The sequence below is a fragment of the Geospiza fortis genome, unplaced genomic scaffold, assembly GCF_000277835.1.
Source record: "Geospiza fortis unplaced genomic scaffold, GeoFor_1.0 scaffold112, whole genome shotgun sequence".
NCBI lineage: Eukaryota > Metazoa > Chordata > Aves > Passeriformes > Thraupidae > Geospiza > Geospiza fortis.
This window is the reverse complement of record NW_005054298.1, coordinates 15,427,737-15,453,276: the sequence shown is the minus strand read 5'-3', so window position 1 is coordinate 15,453,276 and position 25,540 is coordinate 15,427,737. Positions and strand designations below refer to the sequence as shown.

Sequence of the window (25,540 nt, the reverse complement as noted above, 5' to 3'; positions counted from 1 at the left end):
TACGCCAACCCCAGCCTCAGCCAGCTGCCCTCGCCGGCAGAGGAGGCCGAGCACGACCTCTGCGTGCACCTGGTGCAGCTGCTGCACGGCACGCTGGTGGACAAGATGCGCGCCGGGCAGGTGGCCGAGAAGTGCCTGCAGATGGGAATCTTCCAGGACGAGGACGTGGATCGGGTGAGTCCGGACGCAGGCAGTGCCACAGACACCGGCCAGCCCCAGGGGCTGTGGGGCAGGTAGGGAGCCACAACTACAAATTGCATAGTAAATGCAAAAATAAAAGGGGAGTTCCCAGACTTGGGGGAAAATAGGTAATGGGTCCAGGTAAGCCGGTGAAGACTGTTGACAATGGCCAGCAGGTGGCATGCCAGCTAAGAGCCTGGCAAAGAAAAATGCCAGGAACAGGGTTGGACCAAGACAGTGTCTAAGTGAAGAAATATGTCAGACTTTACTTTACTTATCATTTTGTCACAGACCTTAGGCTCAGAAGATCATTGTCTTTTGGCCCTTGAATCATACCAGGAAGTAGTGATGGTCTGTAAAATCCTAAATAATACTGAGTTAAAATAAAGCAAGATTTTCTGCCCTCTTTTTTGCTATAGGTTCACTAAGGACTGTCACACTAGACAGTGACGTGAGCAGAAATACCAGTTGAACAAGAACTAGGAAGTGTTAACCTTTGATGAGAATATCGTCCAGGTTAACTAGGTGTTAACCTTTGATGAGAATATCGTCCAGTGTTTATTCCACTTGGCTAAGAATGACTCACCTGGAATGTGAAACCTACTTGAAACTAAAAAAAAAAAAAAATTATATCCTGAAACAGTGCTAGAACAAATTAAAATAATAATTGCCATATCAATAAGGGGAAAACTGGTAAACTAAGGGTGGAAACTAAGTCTCATTTGCACTCTGAGCCTTTGCATTCACTTTTGAGGACGTTTTATGCTCCATCTCAGTTAAATGGCTGTAAGATACATAATTTTATCTTGTGACCATCAGGTGGCAGCAATGATCAGATGCACCCTTACTAGTAGGGAGCCAAGCATGGTAACACAGCAGGCAGATGCAGAGGCCTTTTATAAAGTAACCTACAGGCTCTATTGCCTGGTAGTAGGTCCTCATGTTCCCCCGGGTCACCTTTTTGCTGCTGGTATTTCCATCAAACCATTTGATACCCTTCAGAATCCTGCCAGTTTAAACCCCAGTGGAGTTTAGGCTTTCCTGATGTCTCCCACTTTCCACACACTTCCTTTTAGTCACGTATCTTGGTCGGGTGTTCCCACTGCTATGCCTGCCCATTTCCTTGCATATCAGAATGGGTCGTTCTTGAGCCTTGAGAAAATGGCCCTTGAGACTGACCACCTGTCTCAAGCTGCTTTGCTCTTGCGGTCATGATTTTGTTCCTCATGCAATCACATGTCAAATTCTGCTTGTGACAGCCTTGGGACACTGTTCCATAGCTTTTTTCAGGACAATAGCCACTTTCTAGAGTCTCAGCTATTGTATTTTTAAGTGGGAGTTGAGATGATGAAGCCACAGTTTAAGAAGGGAAATGTTCTATTTTATGTATGAGGTCATGTTACAGATTAAGTCTGAGCTTTGATAAACTGTATGACACCATTTCTCCTTAATCAAGGTTGCCTATTCCCTAAACCAGTCTGAACACCAGTTGCTATTCCACAATACTAATAATTATTATATAGTGGTTAGTGTTGTAACCATTGCCTAGTACTATCAGTCTCTCCAATTAAATTCCAGATCTCATAGGTTTCATATATCCTACTCAAAACCAGATGGGATAAACATGAGGTTGGACAAAATTGCAATCATTCTCTTCTGATGAGTGGCAGGTCTGCTTTATGTCTTTATTTTTCTGTACACTTTAATTATGATAGGGAAATGCTTTTGCACCTGTACTATTCTTACGAACGTCCTCAGACCATTTCCAAAATCTTTGTGAGGGTTGTTTCTGATTTTTTATTTTTGCCAGATCCAGACTGTTACTGACAATCGTGGGAACAGAGATGGTGCAAGGGAGCTACTGAGCAGAATAGTCCAGAAGAAAGACTGGTTTTCTTCTTTTTTGATTGCTCTCCGTGAAACCCAACATGAAGACCTTGCAGATGATTTAAGTGGAAATACAGGAGGTAATCATCTTATTTCACTGGTACAGATGAGTGGATTTTTAATATCTCTTCTTTTTTTTTCTTTTTTTTTTTTGTACTGTTACTTAAGAGGCAGTGAAGGATTCCCACCATATTATTTTATTGAGACACTGGGACTAATGCTTTTGATTATCCAGGGATTTCAAAATCAAGTTATGTAACAGTTTAATTGATAGATTTTTAAATACTGAAAATCCTTATTAAGCAATATGAGAATTACAACAGTATGGATTTAGTTACAATTAAACTGAACCTTACTTTTAAAACCCATTGGTTTTCAGTATGATTTTTATAATCATTCATAAAACATACTCTGAAAATTAATTTGAACAAACAAAACAGACTTTACCTGAATTTCTTCTTCAGTACAAGTGTTTCCTTTACAGAACAGTTTACAAATATTTTTGGCATTTTAAAGTACTTTACATACTTTAAGACATTCAAAAGTCTCAAAACATTATAAAATTTACTAAAAATAATGCAATAAACTAGTAAAGTGGCTACTCTCTTTCATTCCTGTATAATGTTTATAATATTGTAAAGTTATCCCAGTGCTCCCCTGTATTCTTAAATATAAAAAAGAAAGCAGCCCGTAAATAATTTATCCCTTATTTTTGGTCCCCATATGTTTTATAAAATTTTAGTGACTAAATTACTTTAACAGATTTCCCATTTAGCAGCTTCAGCCTGCTCCCTTGAGGAGCTCACCAGAGCTGTCTCTGTGCTTTTAGTTGCTGCATATGGGTCAATTAAGATTGAGGTAAGAGGGACATCAGTGTGTCTCTTCCAGCTTTGGACAGGAATCAGACAATGTTCTCCCAGACACACACAGGCAGCTGTGAGATTTGAGGATGCAGTTCCAAGATGGTTGAGTGTTGCAGTCTGCAGGACAAGACCAAATCAGAGCCTCAGAAGATCATTTTGAGTGGATCTTGGGTGCTGGGAATAGCTCAGCAGCTATTGTGATCCTAATTCTCATTCTGTGTTGCAACTGTGTGAGGTTTAAATTATTGTTTTCACTACTTTGCCATCAGTAAGGTAAACAAAGTAACAAATATATAAATTATTAATATTCTTTTTTTTCCAATTCTTTTCACATTTTGCATTTCTGAGTTTTTAGTATAGTGAAGACTCTCTAGAGTAAAACTGAAGTTTAATTCAGTTGTTTGATGGAGTACTGAATGAATGCATTTATTCCACAATTTCTTTGTAATCTTGGGTGATGTAGGCCCCCAAACCAACTCTACAGCCTATTGTATAAATCATGAATGGCGCTGCTCTTACCAGAGGATAAGTAATTTTCCATGTACACAGTCCTGTGTGTGTGTAGATACGTAAGGTGTGTGGTTGCAGGAGCATGCCCTGACATAAGGTCATAGAGAGGGAACAGCTTCATTGGGCACTGTGGATGAAGAACACTGATGCTACATTTTGTCATTGCAGCTTGACCCCCTGTGATTTCTTACAGTAAGATATGTTGTTATTAGCAAACACCTATGCACAGAAATTGAGAACTTCATAAAAATAAATCTATTAACCTCTTTAAGTTTAGTTTCTAATTGTAAATTAATAAATTCTTAGTAAATATTTATACAAAGGTCAAAATTCCAGACTATAACATTTGAGTCAAGACCAAGACCATATGTTATACTGTTATGTGCCTGATAAATACAGGTTAGTTCTGTGTTTTCTAGGCTCCACAAGGAAATGAAATGTTTTATAGAACTGCCTTAGAATTTCTCTGTATTTTCTGGGAACAGAGAATAAACAAAATGGGATGGAGCAGACTACGAACGAAGAAACAGAAGTTACAAGCCAACCAGGATACGTCATAGAGGAGAATTTGAAACAGGAAGAAAATGTGGATGATAGTTTCAGCAGTGAGAACAGTCTGTTGGAAACATCCATAGAAAAGAATTCTGTGATGTCAGGTTTGTCCACTAACTGGTATTTTGATCTGGTAGTGAAATGAGTAGTTTTGAAATATATTTAATACTTTTGATAGAAATATTAATATTATTAGGTTAGTATTTTATTTAGTAGGCTTATACTATCCAATGACAACATTAGGTTAACATTATCAACTCCGTACAGTGTTGACTAAGTTTAAGATAAGAAGAATGTTTTTATGCCACTAAAACTGCAGCTGTATTAGGTACTTCTTTCTAGAAGGCTGCAAATGCTGTATTGAAAAGCATTTTTCAGAGGTCCTTCAGTGTTGTCCAACAGTAATTTTTTCTGTTCATGTTAAGGTTTTTTAACTTACAGAATATCAGACAGCCTTTCTCATGTCACATACACACTCAGAAGTACATTTTTAGGAACAACATTTAGGAATAGTTGTGGCCTGTTGTTCATTTAGACCACTCTTAAAAACATGCCTTGGGAGTTGATTATGAGTGACAGCAATTACAGCAACAATGCCCCAACACAGCTGTGAACCAGTGATTCAAACATGCACTGCACGATTCAGGAACCGTGTGTGTTCCAGGTTCTCATGCAGCTCAAACAATAGTTACAGCAAGGTTAATCCTGCCTGAAATGATACTAGTGGGCTTACTCAGCCAAAGGAGTAAGACAGCTAAGGCTGCTCTCTTTTTATCAAACAGGGATAATTTTTTTAAATGGCTCTGAAAAACTGCAGCCTTTCGATGTGCAACAGTACTAGCCTATTTCTCCTTTTGCATGGTATTAACAGGATATCACACTGCTTTGTAGCAAGTGGTGAATTACTAACTACAGCAAAATTATCCTGTGTTAGAACATAATTTTTCAGTATAAAGAAGAGGTGCCAAATATTTAATGATAATTCAAAGTAGGTGAGACTGGATTATTCTTTCTGGATAAAGCTAAGGCTCTTATTGGGCCTACTTAGGGTTGGTTTTCATTGCTGTTAGCCTGGTCTTCAACTTGCCTCTTGTTGGGTTGGGAATTACAGAAAATGAGATCTATCAGTTATTAACTAGTGTGCCACAAGCTAATTGTGGATAAAACACTATGGTCTCAGCGCAGAACTGAAATTAATAGAGTGGGTATTAGCAGTCTGGCACTTAGAGTGGGCACTTGAGCAGATCTGTGCGGTGAAATGGCTAAGGGGATACAGAGTACATGTATTCCATCAGTTTGGTTCAGATTGACTTCAGTCTCATGTGGACTGTGTGCCTGCAAGTAATTAGAGCGAATCTCATTTGGTTTCAGCTGACAGTTCATTTCTTCTGATCTACACCAGCTCTGTGATATGAACCAAAGTGGTGTAAGTGGGGACAATTGACAGATTCACTGAAAACAAGCAGTTCTGAGATGAGCCAAAGCAGCAGTGTAGATGCAGGGGAACAAGGGCTGCCAGGAGGCAGTGCTGCTTGGAGATTCTGCAGAGGAACTGCCTCACATTCAGCCATCCTCAAGAGCAGTAACCTTTGATATCAATGCACTTGTACACTCAGACTTAACAGTGCTCTGGTCTTTTTTCATTTCCTATTTCCATCCTTTCTCGTGATTTCATAAGACAGTAATTTTGGACCAGGAAGATTAAAATACAAATGGAACCCAAATTCTACTTCCAAGTGAGCTGGGAACCCACCTAGTTTGTAATTTGATGCTGTCAAATGTTGTCAGTTTTGCAGTACTCCCACAATTCCTTTATGTCTTGAAAATGACGTATTTCAAGAAGAAAGAAGCTTTTCAGGTAATTTGAAATTATTGCCATTTGCATTGTATCTGGAGCTTCCTCTGACCTTTTTATTTAGGTAGATGAAACAGAGACGGTATGAGAGCAGTAAGGCCATAAAAACAAGTAGAAATAGATCATTTAGCCTAAGAGATAACTAGAGAAAAACTGAACATGCAAAAACACAGATGGGAAACTTCACACGAAAAATTACACGAAAGCAAGTAAGTTCACATGGTCAACATGGATTAGGTTGCTGCAGTTACCCATATAAACAACAATTTAAATAATAGCAGCTCTCTTTTTCAAGGCTTGCTTTTCATTGCATTCCATTCCATTGTCTCTCTACTAATTTAGTACTCAGTGTGAAGTGGCTGGAAATCTTCCTGTGAAATCTTCCTGTGAAATTCCACATTACAATGTGCAAGCAGGACTCTAAGGGAAGATTAGCAGAAGTGGTAAAAACAGCTGTTAGGATAATAACTCTTTTATGTTCATTATTTTGGAAATGCTTACTGATTTGGGTTTTTTAAAATTTTTTTCTTTTAAAACAATTCAACTAAGTTGCCACAGTTGAAAAAGGAGAACGTTGTTCTATTCACCTTCCTTTGGAAGATGAGTCTTTTGCATTTCACATCACCGCTGATGTTTTCTGTTTGAGAGATTGTTGTATATTGAATGCTGCACATTGTAATTAAGATAATTGTGTGCAAAACACTTTATGGATTCATATTCTCATGACTTTCAGAAGGTCAGTTTAGATGGGAGAGTATATGGAATAGATACACAGAATTTTAATTTTGTCCTCTCTTTCCTATTTTATGTGGATTCCTGGAAAGTGAAAGGAAGAGATAGCTGTGTCATCTTCATAGCTGGGAATTCCTACTAATGCTACTAATTAGTTTGTCACAGGTCTTTGAACATGGCTTGTAACTGGTGAGGTTTTTTCCCTTTTTGTGCCTTTCTGTTGATTGCATTCAGTTAGAAAAACTACTAATACCCGACTCCTAGTGGTAGCTAAGATAGCTTAATAACTTTACAGACTGGGTTCAATTTCCACCTCACTCACCAAGACTTTATACTGTATGTTTCAGGCATTCCTTTCTAGGACACCATAACTTCCATTCAGTGCTAAATTCTCATTCACAGAATCCATTTTGCCTTATGAATAATTTTTTGGGGACGATAAGTTGCAAAAAATATGTCCATGGGCCGTAATAGGATATTCACTGGAAAGAATTTGCTGGAAACACAAGCTCGCTAGCTAATTAAGCAAAACATTGGTCAACACTATTATTGTGACTGATTCCATCTGCACGCTGTGGGCTCAGTTGCAGAGTGCTGTCGGCAAGCTGACAGCTCAGGGTGATGCTGTTCGCAGCAGGTTTTCCCGGAAGAGCTGGGTATCTCTCTCCTCAGATGCTAGAAGGACTGAGTTTTGGGAAGTGCGGCTTCCTGAGCGGTGCTGGCGGCCCGGCTGAGCGCGTGTGAGGCGTGCCCGGCCCGGCAGAGGGCGAGCGGGGCCCGGCGATCGAGCGGAGCCGCCGCTTCTGCTCCGCGCGATTCAATAGCCCCCATCACTGCTTGTAATTAGTCGGGAACTGCGGTTTGCGCTTTTCATGTAATACCAAAAAACTTAAAAAAAAAAAATCGCAATTCTGGTTTTGTTTTTGTTCTGCTACAGGTGTAGCTCTCATGGCTTGCAGTGAGTAAAAGAGAATGTTCTGTTTGCCAGCAACTTTTTTTTTTTTTTTGGCTTTTCACCTTTCTGGAAAGATATTGTAAAATAGGACTAAAGGGGATTATGCAGGTGATGATGTCTGGAACCCCTGGTTTTAGGCAATAAATCATGACCCATAGTGTCTTACCTCTGCCATGCTTTGGATATTAATCTTCCACTCCATATTTTCTTCCATAAGAAAATGAAATATATTGTTCATTTTTTAAATCTCTACCGAAAATAGAGAAAGTTAGATCTCAGCCATCCCTGCCTGACATTCATCTAACCTACTTTAACAACTTAGGGGGAGAGCAAACAATACACAATTGCCATTAATATTTGAACAGCAAATATATTGTGCTACATTTTCTTGTGTTTTTCATTTAGAGTCAGATGTTTCCATAGGAGATGGAAGTGTCAGTAACTTGAATGGAAACTGGAGCTGCACAACCAGTGATTCAGGTATGTTTCCCTTCTATTATTATTTAGTAATTGCAAAGTAAGCTCTAGGGGAAGTATTCTGTGAGTGGGCTTAAATGAAACACAGTGAAGGGCTTTCTTTCACTGTAAAGTCTATATATTCTATATAGAGTTTTATTTTATATTCACTATATTTAGATACCAGACTTACTTTGTTGGGAAACAGATGCCATTTTGGGCATTTTAGGTCCAGACCATCTGGTAATGGTCTGGACCTAAGTCCTAGCCCCAAAATAGTCAATTTACTGAGATCATCTGGACAGGGCTCTAGACATCACTTTCGTGCAAACTGGTCAGTGAGGCAGAATGATGAAATCACATAGGCTGAAGGGACTAGAAGTCATCCAGTGCAGTCACCTGGACAGATATTCGTAATGCTGCCACACAGACGTGTCTCTTTTGCTCTCAGAGAGGAGCTAGATTGTGCCTGGCCCCCACATAGGGTGAGAGGGAATAGGAATGTTTTAGAGGCAGCGAAAGGTGAGCAGAGGGATCTCCTGGGTACCTGCAGAACAATGATGAAGGTCCGCTTTGGACCCAAGTACTCTAGTTGCCCTATTTGTAACAGAAACCTAAGCAATGGGGGTTGCTATCTGAGGATCTTTGTGTACCTCACATTTAAACACATGTGCATGTTCTAAATACAGTTTTAAACTAGATATTGGACTGTGTTTAAATGATACTTAGCAGACAGGTATTATCTTGCTACGTATGAAGTCTCAGAAAAACCATACACTGCTGTTGTAAAAGACATCCCAGTATTTTTTTGTCTTTTTTTTTTTTTTTAACCTAAGGCAAAACAAATTGGGAGCTGTCCACCATGGTGATCAGCCTGCTTACCTATACAGAATTCAAGAACTACTTTTTAGAATCTAGCCTTTATAACATCTGTGCTGGGACTATGTCTTGTACAAGGGCTAGAAAAAACTCTGAACACCTTTCAAGCCAGCTGGGCCTAATAAACCCAGTATTACATCAGTAAGGTCACTGTAAGTGTTATATTTCCTATGCCTGCAAAGTGTTTGTTATAAACACTTTTAAAATAGTTTCAAGCTTTAAAGTATTAAAATCCACGTATTTTGAAAGTACACAGAAAATTCAGGATAGCTCAGATCTAAATTGCTACACTGCAGCTAAGATTTTAGTCAGTGTGTTGCTAACTCCAGAGAATTTATTTTGCACTTCTTTAGCAACTGAGGAAATTCACCAGTCGCATTGTATTTTTTGGCTCACTCTGTCACATGCTATGTCTGGACATGGGAACTTCTCTGTTCTGTGGACAGGCAGACACACTGTATCAGTCGCTCAGGCTGGGCCAGGCTCATGACATTTGGCAGCACCTATGTATGTATGGCCTCATCCTTTAAGATTCCTGAAGTATCTCTCAGTAAGCAAATTGGGCATTTGCTGTGTCCAGTAATCCAGAAAAAAATCCAAACACTGCAGTTTTGTGAAGAATGGAGAGCAGATGTTTTCACAGTGTTTACTTGCTATATGTTCTATATACATATGGTTTTTAAAAACAAGTAGTTTAAAAGTTTTTTAAACATCCATGCTTTTTAATCATGTCTGGTAAACTCAGTGAGAGCAATAATGAGAAAAAATTGCTAAGAAGATGCAGATGCACTATTAATGGATTTTGTAATTTGAAATGTTACAGTAAGGCTGTTGTATTAACAACGATGTTCGGATGGTGTCATTACACACTGACATTATTTGGATTTTAATGCAAAGAATCATGTGGATTCAGCTGCATTTTTATGTGCAAGGTTCATTTCACATTTTATAAAATTGTTAGGACAATAGAATAATTACTATGTTTCTTTTAGCCCAGAGCAGCAATTTACATGAGCCTTGTATGAAGACAGACAACTTCCCTAATGCTACACTGTGCTTGATGAAAAATCTTTAAGTATTGAATTCTTTAATCTGTGAAAATATTCCTGTATTAGCCTTTATCTAAACAAGGGCTGAAGGAGCTAGGAGAGAGCTAAGTTAAATATTTTTCAGGCCTGGACTGTTAATTGAGGATGTTAAGGAACTGAAATTTAACCAAACAGATGGGTGATAAAGTGCTAGTTTCAATATGATTGAGCTATTGAATTTAGCCAACCAGAAAGCAAACAAATGTTCTTCCTCAAAAGAGAGTAGTAGAGTCAGATAAGTAACAGCAAGTACTCTCTGGTGCAAATGTCCCTGTGTCCAGGTAGCACTGCACTCACACTAAAAGGCAAAACAAGCAAAAAACACTTTAGAATGGCATTCAGATGTTTCCATCAGCAGTGTTTTATCAAGCTTCATTACTTTTTGTTAGTTTAATTTTATTTAATGGAATCAGGAATACTAGAAAAATATACTTACTTTGTGTGTAATGTATCAGTGATAATAAAATCCTCATGATTCTGCATTGAATGATACCATCAGGAAACAAAACTAGGGTTTTTCTTCCCTAATTTTAATCTAGTAGAATGAATTTTCATTTTCTTCACTGAGGGAAGTTAATACTTGCAGGGTGATCTAAACTTATTTGTAGCAAAAAAACCCCATGAGAACTCAATTGAAATAAATCCTTCTGATATTAAGATATATAAGTTCTGACTCCCTAAATATATGTAAATTCAAGAGACTTGATATGCTTTTCTTACTGCTCAAAATAATTCAACAGTATTTTTTTTTCACTTTTACATTTAGAACATTGGTTTTTTTCTTCTGCAAGCCATAGATCTAAACTCTGCCATTGCATTTCCAATAAGAGATGGAAGACTTTGGCCTTAGGTGGCAGATGTATATGGCTTTTTAATGAACATCCAATTGCATTATGTATATGTCAGGCTAAGAAGCAACATAATCTACCATGAGTAGGTGTGACACATTCTGCAGTTAGCTCCATCTTGTATGGGCAATTGAATTTTCTTATCTACTTGGTCTCTATACTTTATAACTCCCTTGACCATTTTAAAGTCTTCCATATCTCTTTTTTTTTCTATGGCTCCATTTTTCATTCTCTGGGAAGTATTTAAAAAGGTAAGTCCATTGTAACCAAATAAATTTTAGTATTGATAAAGGAGAGCATCACAGAAGCTTGACTAGGTTATAAATATTGCAGGTCCAAACACAACCAACCTTTGTTGGTCCCAGTGCTACTGAACTGTATCATTTGAATTTATACCTAATAGCAGTCATTTCAACATAGATGGGTGCAACTGTACTGTGGCTTATTCCACATGCCCTGAGTGCTGACTGGATGGAAGCAGTTCTGATCCAGAGTTGCCCAGGTCCTCAGAGCAACATTGTCTGTGCTAGTGTGCTGTTTCTATTCAGAAGATGCTTCTGATAGTAAATTAATATTTTTCCCTTTGACATTTTTTCACTCTTCTAATACATGTTCTGTGCCTCCTCTTTGAAACTTATATTTCATTGTACCCTTAGATGAAGATGAAGTGGAGAGGAGAGCCTCACCTGAGCCAGATCTGACCCTGAGAGATTACCAGATGGAAGTTGCAAAGCCAGCATTGAATGGGGAGAATATTATCATATGTCTCCCTACAGGCAGTGGTAAAACCAGAGTGGCTGTTTACATTACCAAAGATCACTTGGATAAGAAAAAAAGAGCATCAGAGCCTGGAAAAGTCATAGTACTTGTTAATAAGGTGTGTTGGTCCATTTTTTAAAGAACAGTATTTTTCAAACATCATGCATTGTTAATACAAACATTGTAAAATGAATGTAAAGACAATTCTCAGCTTCTCCAGGTGTTTTGTGTTTAAAGACATACAGATCTAGACTATCATCTCCATTGCACCATTAGCCTTGTGCAAGCACAAATTACATTAGTGTACCCCAGTGTAAGTGCAAATTTAGATGTGCTGTAATAACCACATTATTGGGAAAAGTACAATTTCATTTTGTAATGAATTTTGAAAAATAAAAATATTTTTCACATTCTGTGTTTCAATTTGTTAATGAAGGCCACCTAATGAGTCTTACAGTAGTTAAGGAATGTTTTGTCAGATTTTCTGATAGTTGCTTTAATTTTTTCAGTTAAATTTAGCACATATAAATTAATCTTCTATTGTAATATTAAAGTACAGAAATACATTAAAGAATTTTATTGAAATTATAAAAAATATTCATATTCTCTTGTAAGATAAATGTGAAAGCACTTTATAAGCTCAGTTAAATAGCCAGAGCATGCATGATTTGTTCATTCTTTCAAAGGCTCAGTTAAGCCAAAATTCTTGGGACAAAAAGGTTTCACAGAAGTTGCAGGGGGAAATTGGTTTGGGGATTTTTGCTGCCTAATTTTCTTTTGTTCATCTAACAACATTTGTGGCAAGTGGGCATGTATTTTTAATCCTGTGTTTAATATGTTTTAAACTCTTTGAAAACTTTTGTTCAGGTTCCGTTGGTAGAACAGCATTTAAAAAGAGAGTTTAGTCCATTCCTGAAGCGTTGGTATCAGGTTATTGGTTTAAGTGGTGATTCTCAGCTCAAAATCTCATTTCCTGAAGTTGTCAGAAGAAATGATGTCATCATCAGTACAGCACAGATCCTTGAGAATTCACTGTTAAATGCATCCAAAGAAGATGAAGAAAGTGTCCACTTATCAGGCAAGTATTTTATTCTGAAATTTTTACAGAGGATATAAGAGTATGTCTCTATTCTGGAAAATTGCAGCGTAAAAATGTGCCACATTCAGTAGGGTTTTTTTCAATTTACTCATTTTATAAATACAAGCTGTAGTAAAATCAGATCTCAATTAACAAGTATGCAGGCCAAAATTAGACTCTGTAGTTTATTTGTACTAAGTACTTGTCATGCTTCCTATTTTATCTAAATAAATTCTTAAGCACAACTTTGTGCACATGCAGTTGTCCTGGTTCCACTTTCCAAGCTTGGTAGAGCTTTGAATCATATCACATAGAAGCCATATACAGGATGAGAAAAAAACTATCAAAACTCAAATGCACTTGGTAGTTTGAGAAGTAAAATGGAACAAAAGATAAAAGCCAATCTGTTGTAAATATTGTATTTTTTAAACTCTTGTAATTTTGCTAATATACAGTGATATGATGGCTTATAACTGTGTCTCTCTGAGCTCAGCAAATATAATGGTTTCCTACAACACATGAAGGAAGTTGAAGAAAGCAAAAGATAAAGAAGGCAAGATTGTTTTCCCAGAATGCTCAAATGTCAGGTGATCTGGGAGATCAGAAAGGAAATTATATTATCTGTCAGTGAGGTACAATTAGAGCAGCCCATGAGGTCAGCTCCCAGGCTTGGGCTGCAGTGACCTTCCTCTGTGAGATGTTAGCTTCTCCCTCTATTTGCCTGCAATCAGCTATTTTTCAGATGGTGAAGGATGTAGGGGAGAGCTGTGATACTCAAAATAATGGCTCTGAGATAAAAGTATTGGTCTGGGTCTCACAGAGACAGTAGAGAAACCTGAGGGGTTGGTCTGTGTCTGTCGGTGCTCGGTGCTGACTGGGATACTGCTTGATCCAAACTAACTCCTGCAGAGCCACTTGGGTATCTCAGAGTTGCATTCCCTCCTTCAGAATGCCTTGTTATTAACCTAGGCAGAGTACCAGCAATTTTCTTATACTTATTTCCTCTCTACTGCATCTAAGTTAATAAACTTTCCTACATCTGAATAATTTTGGAATGCTGTATGGAGGCATCTGAACATTTCTACTGGAACTGCTGGCCGGTTTAGAATTGGGCTGAGTCCCAAGCAGATTGTGTAATGAAGTGGGTTGAATGGGTTTCACACTTTGTGAAGTTTCCTTCATAAGGAGCTACATTTTTTCCAGAACTCAGGCTGCCCTGCACCTCAGAGGTTTTTTTTCCGTTCTATTACACCTGTGCTCGTAGGTTCAGCTGGACCAAAGCCAAGCAAGCTTGAGCACAGCCAGCTCCATTTCTGTGGCTGTGACTTGGGTAACTCGCAGCCTTTATAAATCATCCTAATTAGTTACAAGTTTTTTTCCAGATTTCTGTGTGTACTTTTTTCATCTGTTTCCACAGAGGTCTGCATTACATGTAATATGGAATTCCAGCCTCAGTGAAATGGAAGGGACTCTCTTAATTGCATTTTATCAAATGTTTACTCTCTTTACCAAGGGCTGAAATCGCTGTATGGACTTTCTAAAAGCTGTGTTTATCACTTCCTTAGTAGAAGAAACACATCCCTTCTGGTAGCTTAGTTTCTACACAAGTAGTTGTAGAATATGCATGATGGAGATGATGGTCAAAATCAAAGGGAGTAAGTTCATGTTGGCAGAAGAACTGAGGAACTGCCAGCGCTGCCTCTGAAATCTTGCAATGTGTAGAAATCTTTGAAATAAATAAGAATTTAGATTTGAAACTACGTCACTCCTGTCCAGACTGGCTTCCCGAACCACTGTGAAGGCAATTAGCTTTCCCCAGTGACATGGAGCATTGGCTTACTTTGCTAGCAGAAGTGTTTGGTGTAGCCTTTCCAATATAACTTCCTTTGTTTAGTCTCCATCCTTCTTTAGGTTCTTCAATACCAGCTGAGACTGATTTAGCTCTCCGTTAATTTCCAGCTTCTGCTGCCAGTTGTTGAAAACTGACTTACAGTGGTGCAACAATTTGAGCACAGCAATATGTTTACACATCAATGTGTAAACAAGACCATAGAAATTGTCCACATAAAAAAAATACGTAGAAGAGTTTAACCTTTATAATTTCAGTGATCTTCTTTACAGTCATGTCCACAAACTGTATTCAAATTGTTGGAAACAATATAAAATTAGAGAGTTACTGGCCAGCTACAGAAGGACTGGGAGCTCCATAAACCAGTTTTGCTGCTAGAGAAACAGAAAAATGTTAATGATTCTTTCAGCTCAGAACCTTGAAATATATGTCACAGGCTCCATGTGCAGAAAGATTAAAGATATGTTTTCTATATATTTTGAGAAATTTGAAACAAAAAATAATTTTATTTTTCTTCGTTGTATAGTATATTGTTTGCATGTAAATATACTGTGACCAAAAAGCACATTACTCCTGTCTAAATTTCCATCAGTTTCCTCTGCTACAAGAGAGGGATAAGTGGTAGTGCTCCCACTAATCTGTTTGTTCTTTCCAATAACACATCCATAAAGTAATATAAATCTTTTAACTGGACGCTAATAGGGAGGAAATCTCTGTGTTGCTACAAAATGGAAGCATATTTTGACCACAACAAGCCTTTCAAGAATGTCTGAAAGGCTTCTAGCATATTATGTATCTTCTTAAAAGCAAATATGTAGTTTGTCAGACACAGTTGTGGACATAAAAGATAGTATTGAGTTCAACTGTGATATGTTCTTACCACTGGTAAGATATGAAAAATATTTCTCTGAAATTCTTTATATAATCAGATTGTTTTTGCAAAAATATAAAGGCTTTTTTTCCATTGCATGAAATGTAAAACTACTTGGCACATCAAGACTGTAGCAAAGGTTCCAAAGTCCATTAAATATATTCAGCATCCATCCTCGCCTTTCTCCAGTACTTCAATTTCCTTGTACATTAGTTCTCAGACAAACTGATGGGTTCTTTTCAACGCCATCCTTACCTGTTACAAGATTTAGTCACGCGGATTCTGCATATGAAATAGAATTATTCACTTTAGGAGTCTTTTTTTTTCCAGATTTTTCCCTCATCATCATCGATGAGTGTCATCATACTCAAAAGGAAGGTGTCTACAATAACATAATGAGACGTTACTTAAAAGAAAAGATGAAGAACAGGAAGCTGGCAAAAGAAAACAAACCATTGATCCCGCAGCCTCAGATTCTGGGACTTACAGCCTCACCTGGTGTAGGAGGTGCAACATCCTACTCAAAAGCTGAAGAGCATATTCTGAAAGTAAATAGCCCTAACACTTACAAACCATCAAAGGGATATTGTCTTCTTCAAGTAAAACCTCTAAAGTCAGTTTTAGCCTCCAGACAATCTGATTTTTTTTTTTTTGTGTACATGGAAGTCCAGCTCATAACCATTAAAAAATAATGGAAAACCATATACAAATAAAGGTTGCTTTACAGGAGGAGTAAGATTACTGAAAAGGGAAGCTAAATAATTGCCTCACTTGAAAAAAAAATCCCAAGATCAGAGGCAAGAAATCCACAATGTAGTATGGTTTTATGGTTATTGAAAGTCTTATTGTTCCATTGATGGCTTTTAATTAAGTGTATTCCTAAATACTAGAAACACAATATATTTTATATCTGTATTTCTAGAGTGACTAAGATGAGCATTTTTGTGAGTCCAAAAAAGTGAAAAACAATGTTTAATACTTAAAAAAAGCAGAAACCACTTGTGAGATACGGGTAGCATACAAATATGTTTTGTTTTTTTCAGTTGGAGTTACTCATTGAGGTTGCATGAACACCTGACTAAAGATAGTCTGTTAAATTCTATACTTGAAGAAACTATATTTTACTTGAAATTAAATGGTTTTGCATTAGTAATAAAAAAGTAGAATTTAGCCCAGTATGGCAGTGAAAACTCCTGACTAGTAAATTGTACCAGAACAGAACGTGATATTGAATCAGTGAGGCCAGCAGAAATGTTTTATGCTGTATTGAAGTAGACAGAATTTTGACACAAAAACTTGATGGCAGAAAAAGAAAATTCCTTTTCATCAGCTCTGAATTCCTAGTGATAGGATTTTGGGATTTCTATTTGAAGATTAATCTGAATATGCAAGCTGAAATATACAACTACCACTGAAGACATTAAAAAGATCACCTATCAGTCTTTCTTTGCTGTTTCCTCTGCTCAGAATAATGTTATCGTTTCTCTTATTACTTAATGACATGTATGTATTTTCTCCTTGGAAGAGGTCAAAAGCAGAAAAGTTCCGTTCAGTTGTGCACTTAGCGCAGAAATTCTCTCTATGTCTTCCTACTCCAGGAAAGATTCTCTCAAATTATTTTGTACTCTCATAACAGCTCTTATTATTATAATTGATCTGTAATATTTATTTTCTTTTTCTTTTTTCTATTTTATCGTTATTTTTATTTATTTTGTGCTCCAAAATCTATTCTTCCAAAGTACCAATGCTATATTTTCCTTCTCAAAAAGCTTGGTTTGCATTCTGATCTACAATTTTTTTCCTGGAGGCAAGAATCACTTATGGCCTAAAAAGTAACTTGTGCAGTTTATCTCAAGTGTTTTTCAAAGACTTGGACTTTCTTGTGCTGATACTGCCTTTATCCAATTTTTGTGGGAGGAAAACCAAGTTATATAAACCTCAATATCTAAATAAGAAGCTCTGTTGCATTAATCCAGTTTTCTTGTGAAATAACTCATTCAATATTAAAGAAATAACATTTTGTCTTCTCCCAGATCTGTGCCAATCTTGATGCATGTAGAATTATGACTGTTGAAGAGCATGCCTCCCAGCTAAAGAATCAGGTGAAGGAACCATCTAAGAAGACTGTGATTGCAGATGATAAAAAAAGGGTATGTTTTTTACAAAAAATCAGTATTAAAGTTATATTCTCCTTTAAAAATGTCTTGTACGGTATCAAAAACTTTTGCCTAATGCTCTTTTTCTATAGACTTTTGATAATCCAGAGTGCTAATTTGAATGTTGTTGCTTTCCTCTGTTTCAAAAAGTAACAGTAAAGTCAAATAGAACTAAATTTTTAGTTATGTCAGTTATATTTTCAGTTATCTGGTCAAAAGGCCTTCTAAAGCTGAAACATTCGTATTGAAGTTATGATATTATATTCAATTTTTTTTAAAAAGTGCTTTTTCTCAGTATAATTTTTGTGATATTCTGAACTGTATATTTCCATATCACTAAACACGCTTAACAGCCTTACTTCTTTAATTTAAGGTTTAAGTTTTAAAAAATTACTCAATGTGCTACTAGCCCGTGTTATTGTTGCCAGAAGTTGCTTACTTACTTTGCCTGATCAATTTATTTCTAGGATCCATTTAAAGAGAGAATCACTGAGATCATGACAGAAATACAAAACTATTGCCAGCTGCATCCGAAGTCTGAGTTTGGAACTCAGACATATGAACAGTGGGTGATCAGAGAAGAGAGAAGAGGTAACTGCATAGCAAATATACCCCAGCTTTGGATTTCTTTCTGTCGTTCTATATTAAGACATTTTTTGTATTTTTGTTCCCTTCTAGCTGCAAAAGAAGAAAAACGCAGGGAACGTGTCTGTGCAGAGCACTTGAAGAAATACAATGATGCTCTCCAGATAAATGACACCATCCGAATGGTGGATGCCTACAATCACCTAAATAACTTCTATAAAGAGGAGAAAAGTAAGAAGACAGTAAGGAGTGATGATGATGATGATGATGATGAGCCAGCAGTATCAAAACAGGATGAAACAGATAAATTTCTAATAGGTTTATTTCATGGTGAGTTTGAAATGCATTGTGATATTTGATATTTGAAATCCATAATTGTGCACTAACAGGGTTTGCATGGCCCCATTAGTTATTGCATCCGAGAAACTGCTGTGTTGTTTATTATCACAGTGCCTTGATATCCCAGTTCATACACTTTTGAATGCATTAAACAGCATCTTAGTGGGGTCATGTCATAATATGTAACAGTGGTTCTTCAGCTCCCACCTAAAACCACCTTTGTTTTTGCTGCCAGTTAGTAAAAGCTGTTTTCTGCTTTTATCCAGGGAAGTGTTCCTGAGGACAGTCTTAACAGATACATAAACTACTTATTTCAGTAGACACTCTTGGGGAGGAAAAGGTTGAGCAAATGGAATACAAAAGTAATGAAATAATGAGTTCTTAACCAACCCTTTCTGCCAAAGTTTGTTTGTCTATATACTTAGAAAGGAAAGTCCTAACTTTAAGTTAGTTCTAGGTAAAGAACATTTAGTTAGAGAATTAAACAAAAAATCAAACTGCAAAGACCAAAGTTAGTTGCTTTTTTTTCAGATCAGTCACCTTGGAACTAGGCTTCATTCATTAATCTTTTTTTACTCAGTTTTTTTCCTTTACTGCCTTTGCAAGCAGAAAGAGCTAGAGAAGTTTGCTCCCATCACCCATGGCTCTTGGCTGGTACAAACAAAAATAGATTATACTGCAGAATGTGACCCAGCTTCCTGTATCCAATGAACTACAAATTTTTCTCACTATCGTTGAGAAATGAAAAAAAAAAAAGAATGAAAACTGTAAGTTAGATAATGTCAGCATGGTTTTAATGACTCTTCATACATGTCAATCCCTCATTGTTTAGATTTTCAGTAGTGAGCTGTTGCTGAGAGCCAAAAATTTAAACCAACTAAAAATGAAACTCAGTTTCATTAGTGTAATTTCTGGTTGCTTTTATTTCTGCAGGTAAATGAAGTCCAAAGAACCTGTCAATGAAAAATAAATTCCATTTTTTTAGGATTTTACCACTGAAAGTGCTAGGCGTAATAGAAGAATGTCTAAAATTTCTCAGCTCTAAGAGTAGAATTCATCTTTGGGTGATAAGTGCCTTGGGGCACTTAGTGTAGGTTTAACTAAGGTGGAAAATTGTGGGAGTTTGTTACATATATCTACTTTTTTGTATGTGTTTCTGTGTTTGATTACATTCTAAAATATGAATAAGACTAGTCATAAAGTCACTGTCTAGGTAGAGTAACAGTTTGTGGTACATTGAGTATGATTGCCTCGGATTAGGTACACTGCAGTAGTCTGCACAGAGTCATGACACCAGTGTACTAACGCACCAAGTCCCTGATGTGAAGTATTCTTGTGTTTGCATAATCGTCTGGTAATGACATAGGTTTTTAAATATGATAATTTTTTAAAAAATTTAAAACACAGAGGAATCCTCCTTCCTTCTGGTCAGTAGAGCCAGTTGAGAGTCATTCATTTGACAGTTCACTGAGTGCATCGAAATGTCTTGGAGCTGCAATATCAATAACATGCCCATGCTGGTGTCTGCTTTACTGCATGTTTCTAGTGGGGATTCCTACTTTAATTCATGTCCCATGGACAATTTATGTCTAAATTTATAAAACCATTACCAGCTCCAAGGCTGTACATATTAATCTGTTTCTCCTTGTAAGACTTTTTCCTATTATTTTAAAATAGTTTTGTAAATATTGTCGGCTGTGATTTAACTCTTTATTACAGTGCATTTGACTCTGTACCAACTTTGTGTGTATAGGCAGGTTTTTTCCTTTGGCTTATTCTTACCATTCAATATAGGCAAAGTGTATGATAATGGTGATTTATTTTGGTTGATTAGTATGTTTTTAGTGGCTATAAACTCACTTCAGAAATAATTGGTATGCCCCAACCCTTAAAACTGAATGTGAATTAGCCATGCTGGGAGAATTATTTAGAAAGTTGCTCTTTGCTTTGTGATTTTTGGGGTTTATTTTCTTTCAAGCTGTTGTTTTACATGGCTGCATTTTCTTAATTTACATCTGTTCTTTTTAAAGCAAAAAAGAAACAGCTGAAAGAGTTGACTAGAAAGCCAGAAAATGAAAATGAGAAGCTAATGGAGTTGAGAAATACTTTAATGGAGGAGTTCACGAAGACTGAAGAACCTAGAGGAATCATTTTCACAAAGACTCGTCTAAGTGCCTTTGCTCTTTTCCAGTGGATTAAGGACAACCCAAAATTTGAAGAAGTAGGAATTAGAGCCCATTATCTTATCGGCTCTGGACATAAGAGTGAAATGAAGCCCATGACTCAGGTATAGAACTATGCATGTCAACATTACCTCTTATACGTGATTTTGGAAAACAGCTTGTCTTAGTACTAAGCCAGTGAACTGAAGGTAAGAGCCCAGAGTTCTGGTTTCATACCTTATCAGCCAGCAACTTATCTTCATAAAGATATGTGAATAATAATGTTGGAATTATTTTATTTCCACAAGTAACAAGCTTTTTTGGTTTTGGATTCTATGGCAATAGGAGTAGCCAACATCCGTTGCCTAGAGTAGTGTATAGTCAAAAAGGACCCAAGTTATAGCAAGGCATGGGAAGCAAAAGTAATCAAAATGGAAAGAGCAAAAATGCAATTCAATGAGTTTATGCTTCTCAAGACAATAGTAATTCACATTATATTTTAGCTGCTGAATTGAAAAATAAAACTACAAAGGTGATTATTCCTGTCTTTTTTTAGTATGATTGCTTAAATCAAATTACACCAATTTATATGCATGCTTCACACTGATGCGTAACCATTGAAAGAAAACGTGCCAAAATTGATACCAAAAATATCACAATTGATCACTCAGTTTGTGTCCATCTTGTACCATTACATTGATTCCATACACCACATCTCTGTGGTGATTTACACTTGCACTTGAAACATTTTCAAATCAAAGTACTTCGCGTCTCTTCTGTTCTGGTCTTTACTCCCCATATCAGCATTTAAGCAAAAATGGTGTGTTTTGCTGCTGGGCAGAGTCCATTTTCTTCTGCTGCCCTGAGTTTCAAGGAAAAAAGTTCTCTCAATATATTCTCTCCAAAAGTTGCTTGAGTTCTATCAAACTTGGAATTTAATTTCTGTGGCACATTGCACAAACAAAAACAATAGCTTCTGCATTTTCAAACTGAATATAACAAATAGCAAGTTTCTGTTCCTCTGCTCAAGCTGGTGACAAACACCCAGTAGATTCAGAAGTCTGTGATTTAGATCTTTTCTTTTTAAGTGTATCATTGTTGTTCTTTTTTGTGCTACTGAGATCACCAGAGTTATAGTCTCCATTTATTATCGAGAATTTTAAGTGCTTTAGAAGTAGAGATGGAAGTCTGTATTTTAATCAGAAATCACTGAAGTGACAAAAATCTCACCTTATGAGTAACTACTTAAAAATTTGAAAACAATAGAACAACTATATTATCAACTGTCCTAGTACCTGTGACATAGGCTATGAAGTTCCAAGCCCAGTTACCATAAAAGGATTGGCTTCTGCTCCCTCCTCCCTCAAAATGCAGTGCTGACCTCATGTTATATTCAACAGAAACTCCTTCTTTTGCAGGATGCTTAAATGCAGTTGTTAAGGCCAATTGATGTTTGGCATTCAGCTCAGAAATGATGGGACTTAAATTCCTGAAACTCGTTAATTAGAATAAACTGGTAACAGAAACTAATACTGAAAGTTAATTTGATTATTTTAATTTGCAGAATGAGCAAAGGGAAGTTATTGATAAATTTCGATGTGGAAGTGTAAATTTACTAATTGCTACTACTGTAGCTGAGGAAGGCCTGGACATCAAAGAGTGTAACATCGTTATTCGCTACGGCCTTGTCACAAATGAAATTGCTATGGTGCAGGTAGGAGTTTTCTGCACACATACCTTATTTCAATAATGCTTTTCTTTTTGCAGTGGGCAAATGGTGAATCATGTACCTGGCGTTTGGAAATAATTTTTAAGTACTTGAATGCTAAAAGAGAAAATGTTCTTGCAACAAGGTTCATTTCCAATTTCCATCGTCAGTCTATATGCAATATAAAATTTACCTCTCTCTGTAATGGTGTAGCATCAGTTCAAAGTTCTACACAAATGTTAAGCTCTTTTATTGGAAGAGATACAAGAATATGGTCATCAGACTGGTTGATACAAGAGGCATTTGTACCACCACACTGTCATCAGCTAAAGAGAGATTATTACATACCAGAATACCAGTTTGATACATGCTCTCATTTAACTTGTGATCACAAATATTTATATATTTAATATTTAAATGCATGCTTATATTTTGGCAACAAAATATAGTTTTGGCATTGCAAAACATGCTAATCACAAATCTCCTGAGCAGTTCTCACAGGTATCATGGATAATACTGCAGAAATAGTATGTGTTATTCACTGATTCTTTATCTGTTTGCGTTAAATGGAAAAAGCTGCACTTTGGGGATAGTGCATATGGAATAGTGCATGTCTTCCATTACAAAACCAGGAAAAAATGCTGTGTGATGTAATAGGGAGTATTGTGGTGTTTATTTTTGTGTTCCTTGCAAATTGTAGGCTCGTGGTAGAGCTCGAGCTGATGAAAGCACCTATGCTCTTGTGGCTTCAAGTGGCTCAGGGGCTGTTGAACGTGAAAATGTTAATACTTTTCGCGAGAAAATGATGTATACAGCCATTCAGCGTGTCCAGAAGATGCCACAGGAAGAGTATTTAAATAAGGTATTCACTACAACTCTGCACTTTCCCTTTAAAGACTACTGATTTATGTTGTATGGAATACTTTCTATTTGAAATCTACTTAGAGGAGAAAAACTTGAAATAATACTGGTTACTACATATGGCTTTGAATTCTTTTGCCAATATTTGTTTTATAATCTGTTTTCTTGTCCTTTAGAAAAGTCTGGTTTTCTATTGGTAAGGGGAAAACACACGAGCAAGGGAAAATTGACTAGAAGTCATGTTGACAGTGAACTCAGTAAAATAACTGAGAAAGAAAACTATAACTGTCATTCCAGCAGAATGTTACAGTGCTCTTACTGACCTGTTTCTAGATTCAGAGTTTCCAGGTCCAAAGTGTAGTGGAAAAACAAATGAAGGTGATGAGAGAACAGCACAAGACATACAAGAAAAATCCTTCACTAATAAAATTCTTATGCAAAAATTGCTCCAAGCCGATATGTTCTGGAGAAGACATACAAGTTATTGAAGACATGCATCATGTCAGTGTGAAAAAAGATTTCCAGTAAGTGTTTATGAACTACTTTATCTCTTTCAGGCAGAAACAGATTTTCCTTTCATCGAGGCTGTAGCAGGGCCTGTAACCCTCTAGGCCCTGTGAGAAAAAAATAGATTATTCCAATATTGTTGGGTCCTAGGCTCTATGGAGTTTACAGTTAAGGAGCTTGAACAAAATGTTTGTTCTTATTCCCGATTTCAAGGTGAATTGAGTTTAAGACTTCAAAAAAAAGATGCAGCTTCTGTGGTACTATTAACTAGGTCTCTTACTACATAGTATGGTATATATTCCATTCTGCACAGGCTAATAGTAACCTTCAGGATCAAGTACTCCCTAAATAAATGATTCAAGAATGTACACATACTCTGCAGATCTGGGTAGTCAGAGCCAACTGATTCTGTTAAGGGTTAAGGTTGAACTACAGGGAATAAAAAGAAATCCTTTAATTTTCAGGTATTATTTTGTTGACAGTTCCATGGCACCTGAAAAAAAACAAGCTAGATCTGTCTGTTATTAGAACAAAAGCCTGCTGCTCCCACTTCAAGATGTGTGAGTGAGGAAGCTCCTGATATGCAATGAAGAGGGACATGGAGTACATGTGTAGTTCATCATTACTTAGGAGTGTGAAGCATTTTCTCAAACAGTCAGAGAGAGTCTATGACTTTTTGGATTTCATATCTGATTGCAGCAGTCTTAGTCACTGTTTATATATGTCTGTTTGTAGCATGGAATGACCAATGGATTCTGATGTGCGCTGTCTGTTTTTCAGAAGTCTTTATCATACAAGAGAAAATAAAACACTGCAAGATAAGCATGCTGATTACCAGACAAATGGGGAAATTATATGCAAAGACTGTGGACAAGTGAGGAACATCTTATTTTCATACTCTTCTTGTCTGTATTTGTTTCTGTCTAATGATCTTGCCTTATTTTATCTGAAATGCACTTTCCTTCTACTTGCAGGCTTGGGGAAATATGATGGTTCACCGAGGTCTTGACCTGCCTTGTCTAAAGATCAGAAATTTTGTGGTCGTGTTTGCAGACAAGAAAACAACAAACAATATTTTTAAGAAATGGGGAGACCTGCCCATCAGGTTTCCTAGTTTTGATTATGCAGCTCATTGTCCTTCAAGTGATGAAGATTAAGGATTTGGAATGAAAATAAAAGCCTTTTTCAACTTCTCTCTGTTGATCAGAAGCTCCTGTGTCCTATAGAGAATGCTGCATCATAAGCACTGTGAAAGCTCCTGGGCGTAAGGAAACTGTCTTGAAGACAAAAAGGGAAACAAGAAAGGAGAAGGACAAAGTCACACAGCTGCTATCTGCACTCAGATTTGTACTCCTGGGCAAAGATGGCAAATGCATTGCAGTCATGTGTATTTATGGAACAAACTCCTGTCTCTTTTCACTACAGGATGACAACACTGTCAAAAGTGTTAGATGACCTATTGTCAATCCCAGAACATTGAAAAGAGAGCTTAAGATATACCATGGTCATTATTTTCTTCATGCTATTACCATTTTGAAGATAAAGTATCTCAAAAGAGGAGCCACATAAAGAAGATGTCACCCATTATTTCTGAATCACTGTTGCTACGTCAGTGTTTTCATGACTGAATTCCTCCCTTCATAAATATAGCTGAAAGCTCATACACTTTGGCAGACTAAAATTAGGTTTCCCTTAGAAGACATTTCTAGAAATCAAGCCCTTAACCTGAAATTGATTATTTTACTGTCCAAGAAGCACATTGCCAAAGTGACTCTCTGTGTGTCAGTTTCATGGGATTGTTAGCCTGGCTACATAATGAGGTGTGTATTTTTTCCAATAAATTGCTATAACTAACATTTA

The 25,540-nt window shown here is 36.8% G+C and overlaps 1 protein-coding gene across 1 annotated transcript in view; it reads left to right on the top strand.

Annotated features, from left to right (window-relative positions):
- Positions 1–25,540, top strand: part of IFIH1 (interferon induced with helicase C domain 1) — a 26,213-nt gene extending 673 nt beyond the window's left edge. Inside the window, exons 2-17 of the mRNA XM_014307294.2 lie at positions 2–174; positions 1,991–2,147; positions 3,926–4,096; positions 7,940–8,014; positions 11,462–11,682; positions 12,432–12,642; positions 15,693–15,910; positions 17,396–17,512; positions 17,986–18,109; positions 18,197–18,433; positions 20,473–20,729; positions 22,169–22,318; positions 23,013–23,174; positions 23,507–23,697; positions 24,461–24,554; positions 24,655–25,540. Of these exons, the coding sequence (XP_014162769.2) occupies positions 2–174; positions 1,991–2,147; positions 3,926–4,096; positions 7,940–8,014; positions 11,462–11,682; positions 12,432–12,642; positions 15,693–15,910; positions 17,396–17,512; positions 17,986–18,109; positions 18,197–18,433; positions 20,473–20,729; positions 22,169–22,318; positions 23,013–23,174; positions 23,507–23,697; positions 24,461–24,554; positions 24,655–24,837 (2,741 nt within the window). The 3' untranslated portion in view covers positions 24,838–25,540. The remainder of the gene's footprint in view (position 1; positions 175–1,990; positions 2,148–3,925; positions 4,097–7,939; positions 8,015–11,461; positions 11,683–12,431; positions 12,643–15,692; positions 15,911–17,395; positions 17,513–17,985; positions 18,110–18,196; positions 18,434–20,472; positions 20,730–22,168; positions 22,319–23,012; positions 23,175–23,506; positions 23,698–24,460; positions 24,555–24,654) is intronic.